This window comes from Maniola jurtina, chromosome 19 (genome assembly GCF_905333055.1).
Source record: "Maniola jurtina chromosome 19, ilManJurt1.1, whole genome shotgun sequence".
Taxonomy (NCBI): domain Eukaryota; kingdom Metazoa; phylum Arthropoda; class Insecta; order Lepidoptera; family Nymphalidae; genus Maniola; species Maniola jurtina.
The window spans coordinates 8596355-8603139 of NC_060047.1; the positions used below are offsets into that span (position 1 = coordinate 8596355).

The 6785-nt window shown below is 36.4% G+C and overlaps 1 protein-coding gene across 1 annotated transcript; it reads left to right on the forward strand.

Moving 5' to 3' along the window:
• Positions 1 to 1007: 1007 nt before the first annotated feature.
• Positions 1008 to 6345, forward strand: LOC123874916. The gene is made up of 2 exons (XM_045920479.1): positions 1008 to 5400; positions 6333 to 6345. Exon 1 carries the CDS (start codon positions 1058 to 1060, stop codon positions 4727 to 4729), a length of 3672 nt encoding a protein of 1223 aa, XP_045776435.1. The 5' UTR covers positions 1008 to 1057; the 3' UTR covers positions 4730 to 5400; positions 6333 to 6345.
• The last annotated feature ends 440 nt before the right edge of the window (positions 6346 to 6785 follow it).

The window sequence follows — 6785 nt, forward strand, 5'->3', positions numbered from 1 at the left end:
GGAATCTTGCAACTCAATTTTAAAGCAGATATATCAAATTTCAGTCTTTTAGGACTTCAGGAAACACATTTTTTAAATTTACAGACTGGGAAAAGTTTATTTTCCTGTTGTTTTAATGAAATCCCTAGCCTACATACCAAATTTCAGTCTTCTAGGACTTAGGGAAGTATTTTAGAACTTTTGACTAGAGGGGTTTTGAATGGCAATAAATCTGAAACCATAACAGGTAGACAATTGATACTTGGCACGTTTGATAAGTCTGTCAAGGACATATTATCCTGAAAATATCAGCATTCTAGCGATAGACTTTACAAATAATTTGCTTCCCCCATACGTGGGAGTGGAGGGGGAAATTTTTAAATTTCTTAATTTTCCTGTAGTTTGTATGCAATTTCTAGTGTACACACCAAATTTCAGTCTTCTAAGACTTCGGGAAGTACCCTAGAATTACAGACTAGAAGTTTTGACTGTCAATAAATCTGAAACTATAAAAGCTAGACAATTGATACTCAATGCGTTTAATAAATCTGCCCAGGACATCTTATCCTGAAAATATCAGCTTTCTAGCGACAGATTTTACAGATTTGCTTCACCCGTAAGAGGCGTAGAGGGGGGGCATTTCCAATTTCTTAATTTTCCTGTAGTTTGTAGTCAATTTCTAGTCTACATACCAAATTTCAGTCTTCTAGGACTTCGGGAAGTACCTTAGAGGTTTTGAGTAGAGGTTTTGATGATCATCAGTGAGGGACGAAATCGGCGTATTTTAGGTATCAATAAATCTGTAACCATAAAAGCTAGATATTTGATATTTAGTATATTTAGTAAATTTGCTGAGGACACCTTATACTGAAAATTTCAGCTTTCTAGCGTCATCCAGACCGAAGTTATGACGGGTCGAAAATACGGCGAAACACTTCGAGAAAAAGGTACGTAGCGCCCCGGCCGCCGTTTGGCTCGTCTTGGCGGGGGCACTGCCGTGCCCCCTGATCCTATCGGAATGTATGTGCACGACGATAATGAAACTCGCGAACGACAAGCCCAAAATCTAAATCTAGATATGCAAGTGATTCGTTCAATAACAAATTTTATGCACAATGTAAATCCATACATTGAATGTTTCAAACGGTTAAATCGCGAAACATCCGAAAATGCTCACATTATTTTTGAACAAACGTCACGTAGCTCGCATGGAAATATTCTAGGAGATTTGCCATTAGGCAGGGAAGTGGCCGCCATTATTAGAACAGAAGTAGAACAATTCACTCCTCATTGTATCGCTATTTGGAAAGAAGGCCACCGTAGCCCCCACACAGTTGATATTTTACATCCGTGTTATGAAAGTTTTCAATATCCTTTACTGTATCCATATGGTAACCCCGGTTGGTACCCAAATAAATTAGACAACAAAGGCAGTAAGCTGACACAATTAAAGTACATTAGGTGCTTATTACTTTCAGAATCGCGATTTTCGGAATTTAATCGTCTCTCAGAGGAGTGGATTATAGATATGTTTAATAGGATTTCTGATGAACGCTTACGCTATATTAGCAATATGCAGACTAAAAATTCCGATTCTGCTTTAAGGTCAGCGCCTCTTCATGAAATTGAAGCATTAAATAATGACGAAACTATTCAAGGCGAAGGTGGTGTTGTCCCTGGAAAAATATATCTCCCGTATAGTTTTACTGGGAGCCCCAGATACATGAAATTAAAGTATCTGGATTCCATCGCTTTAGTGAATAGATTAGGACAACCTTCTTATTTTATTACAATTACTTGCAATCCGAATTGGGTTGAAATTAAACAGTCGGTCCCTTCAGGACAAAAAGCTAACCCATTAATTTGTGCCAGAGTTTTTAATTTAAAATTAGCACAATTAATTAAAGATATCCGTTCCGGAAAATGGTTCGGAAACTTTGTATATCTCATGCACGTCATTGAGTTTCAGAAAAGAGGCCTACCTCACGCACATATTTGTTTCCGAGTTGAAGGCGGAGGCCCGGTACATAATACCGATATTGACAAATTTGTCAGGGCTGATATACCTAATCCATCTGAAGCCGAAGGGAGGTTGCGCAAAGCTGTACTTGATCACATGATCCACGGCCCTTGTGGCCCTTCTAATAGAACTGATCTTCCTTGTTGGAATGATGAAAAAAAAAAATGCTCAAAATTTTTTCCAAAATGTGAAACAAACACTACCTTCTGTGATGATAGAGGCTTCATCAATTTAAAACGCAATAGTAAAAACGAAGCCGAAATAACATACAGAGGTAGAAAAATTAAAATTAATGATCGTTGGGTAGTTCCATATAACGCCGCCTTACTCCTTAAGTACGATTGTCATCTTAATGTCGAAGTGTCCACAGCTACTGCCGTTGTCAAGTACTTATTTAAATATATTACGAAAGGCGCTGATCATTCTCGCGTAGCAGTTGTTTTGGATGAAAATCGAAATGACGAAATCGAAAACTACGTCACTAAAAGATATTTAGGTTCCTGCGAAGCGACGTGGCGTATTTTAGAATTTGATTTGGTTTGCCGCGAACCGAATATAAAACAACTCGCTGTTCATCTGGAAGGGCAACAATACGTTTATTTCAAACCCGGGACTGAAACGGAAGCTGCAAATAGAACGACGTCAGATTTGATAACATATTTTAATCGACCTGCTGGGTTAAATTTTGACAATTTAACGTACCAAGATTTTTACGAAAAATATATTATTCACGCCACACGTCCCCGAACTAAAAACGTCGAAATTTTAGAAACTTCAAATAACCGGTTCGTAACCCGGCGACAACGAGGCGAACTCGTGGCGCGATTATTTTTCGTTGCACCAAATAGAGGTGAACAATTTTATTTGCGTCTTTTATTAGCTTCATATCCCTGTCGTAGTTACAGAGACCTTTTAAATTTGGGTGGTCCAGATTGCATGACGTTCCAGGAAGCTGCCAAAACGGTCGGGCTCGCGAACGATGAAGCTGAGTACGAAAAAGCTATGACTGAGGCTTGTGCTTTTTTCACTGGACCGCGTCTGCGTAACTTTTTCGTTCTTTTGGCTGTGAACGGTATTCCAGTCGCGTCTCTCTGGTCAAAATTCCGCAATCAAATCAGTGAAGATTTCATCCATCGTCAACCCGATGATATTGACCGCGCGTATCATTCATGTCTTGTAATAATCGATCGCCTTTTGAGAAGACACGGTACGTGTCTAATCGAGCAGGGTTTGCCAGACGTCGCCGACGAAACGACCGAGTTAGGGCGCGAGCAAACAGAATATAACAGGAATGTTTTGAAAAACTTTGTCAATGATTGGTTACCTAAATTATCACCGGAACAAAATGAAATATTCGAGTATGTAAATAAACTGGTAACCAATCAAAACTTTCGGGAAAGTCATAACAGCGCAATTTTCATTGACGGCCCCGGCGGCACCGGTAAAACATTACTTTTAAACGTTATTACTGCACATGTTAGGGGTAATTTAAACGGTATTGTTTTATGCACTGCATCGTCGGGTATCGCCGCGCAAAATCATGAAAATGGTACAACCGCACATAGCATGTTCCGGTTTCCACTAAATCTTGTAGACGATCTTGGGTATTGGAATATTACAAACGGTTCGCAAAGGGCAGAACTAATACTCAATGCGAATCTAATAATTTTTGACGAAGCTCCGATGGCTCACAAATGGCTAATTCATTTATTAGAACGATCTTTACGCGATCTAACAAAAATCGACAAAATTTTTGGTGGAAAAATTATTATTTTTGCAGGTGATTACCGCCAAATTCCACCAGTAGTAGTTGACGCAAAACACAATTCGGACGTTTTCAATGCATCAGTTAAATCATCACCTATTTGGCAAAAATTAAAAACATTCTCTTTGGTAACGTCACAAAGATGTAGAGATGACTCCGAATTTTCTGAATTTTTACTAAAATTGGGATCAAATCAATTAACTTCTGTAACTTTGCATACAAACCGAACTGTTGAAAATTTAGTAAATCTCTCAATGATTTCATTTGTTTCTAAATTAGATGATTTGATTGATTTTGTTTATCCAAATGTCATATTAACTGAACCTGATGTTTGCGTTCACAGGGCTATATTATCAACTCATAATGCAAGCGTATACGAAATTAATGCTAAAATATTAGAACTTTTACCTGAAGACCCTTTGCATTTTTACTCGATAGATGAAGTAGTAAGTGACAACGCGGACCAAATCTTTCTAGGTGTCGACGCTTTAAACCGAATGCAGCCAAAAGGAATACCGGAACATGATTTAACTTTAAAAGTAGGATGTGTGTGCATGGTTATACGAAATTTAAATTTTTCCGATAAATTAGTGAACGGGACCAAAGTCATTGTAGTAAATACGTCTCCTCGCCTAATAACCGTTCGCAAGCCAGGACTATCCGATGATTATTTAATACCAAGAATTATTTTTAAAGCGCCCGTCGAGCCAGGTAGCCCTATCGAAATGTGCCGCCGTCAATTTCCATTACAAGTTTGTTACGCAATGACTATTCATAAATCTCAGGGTCAAACAATATGCCGTGTTGGGGTAGACTTGCGTTCGGATGTTTTCAGTCACGGCCAACTTTATGTCGCTCTTAGCCGCGCTCAACATCGACAAAATATCAAAATACTTGTAAATGAAGAACGCGTTATAAACGGCAACCCGCTCGCAAATAATGTAGTTTATCCGCCGTTATTGTAAATACAGACAGCTTTCTGAAAATTGTTCACCACGTCAGATGGCAAATCAAGAATCATGATTATATTTTTTAAATTTAGTTATAAAATCAAAATCATGTTGAAATAGCAACTATATTGCGCGTTTTTTATATTTTATTTTTTGCATAAGTAGTTAGTTTATAGTTTACATTTACACACATGCACTGTGTTACTATTCACCGAAATGAAATTAAAGATTTGAAATTGGATCAATTACTGAAGTAAATTACTTTGCTTGTGTATTTATGATCTGTTTGTAAATGATGGACAATATAGTGAGGACAGTACTGAAATTTATCATAGCACATGTTGGGTATGGGAATAACAATATTCGTTAATCTTTGTGTTAAACAATATTATTAATATTTGCAATGCAACTGACTTGTGAACTCCTTTGAATCGGAACTGATGAGGTTAGAATTGCTGTAAAAGGATCCGAAAGATGATAGAAGGCTGTGTACAGTGTGGATGAGTGATTGTCCAGTGAGAACGCGTGGTCAGTACTTTCCAGGACGCAGCAGACCGGGAAATGAGGAAGATGAGTTAAAGTGACGGGGAACTTACCATTTTTGAACTCAGGATTCGCAAACGCGAATGTGATGTTGTATTCAAGAGTAACTACTTATAGACTTGGAGCCGAGAAGTTTATTCCATGTAACTTCGGGGGCCAATAGACAAAAGTTATTTCCCACTTTGAATTCTCCCTAATAGACTACTGGCCCATGTCCACAAAAATTATGGGTCATATGAACCACCAGGTGACGTATATAAGACGATATAAGAACATACAATAATAAGATTCAGCACTACGCCGTCTCTTGTAAGCTGTCCGAGTGCTGGTGAGAATTCAAAAGTGCAGGTAGAGTGAGTACATTTTAGCCATATATTTTTGTTTAGATTTGAAAAAGTACGACTTTGGTTCCAAAACATTATCTAACACACAAAAGTACTATTAAAAATAATGCCGTCAAAAAATTATTGTTCATTTGAATGTTTATCGATAATCTTAATTTCATGGTATACTTGATTTTTAAAGCTGTAAATTCATTTGACTCTGTACAGCAACTTCTTTTTTAACATGATATTGTAAAATACTATTGTTTTATAGTGTTGCCCTTCAAAAGAAACTGTTCTAAAAAAAAAATAGAGAATTACAAAAACTGTTTTTTTTTTTTTTAAATTATTGCAAAAGTTTAAATATTCATAGATTAATAAAATATAGCAATTTTCTACACTTTTCCCTTGTTTTAAATAGTAGTAAGATAAATAAATTTGAAAAAAATTATGTCGTACATTTTAATGTAGACTTTTAATAATATCTTAACTTTTTTTAATATCTTTTAGGCTAATTAATGAAAATGACGCTACCATTTTAAGAGTGTAATACCATTACACTCTTTACCATAATTATGGCCATCTGATACTGTACGGCATTAACATATTTTTGAAGAGAACAATTGATAATATGATAAAATCATTATAACGTCTAACTGACGTTAAAGGGTGTGTATATAATATCCACAAACCCTACAAACCTTTGGACCAACGAAAATGTATGACATATAAAAAAAATATTATTTATGCAGGTATGTATTTTAATACTTTCAAAATAAATTAATTTTATGTTGTTTCAAATCACCCCCCGGACCACGGAAAGAGAGGGGGTTGCAATCCTCGATTTTTCCCCCTTGTCGCATAATTTTTGGACAGCGTTGCAGAATAATAGATTAGAAGCTATATTGAAACAGTATAAAACTAATGCCGTCCAAAATGAAATGCCCAAATTTACCCTGTAAATTGTCAAAAAATCAAAAAAAAATTACCGACTTTGTGGCGCATCATTTTTTTGCGGCACTACGAGCTTTCTTATTATTTTTCATGAATCTATCAATAGTAAAAATGCCATACAAAAATATATGACCAAAATGTACTCACTCTACCTGCACTTTTGAATTCTCACCAGCACTCAGTTGGACAGCTTACAAGTAACGGCATAGTGCTGAATCTTATTATTTTATGCTCTTATATCGTCCTATATA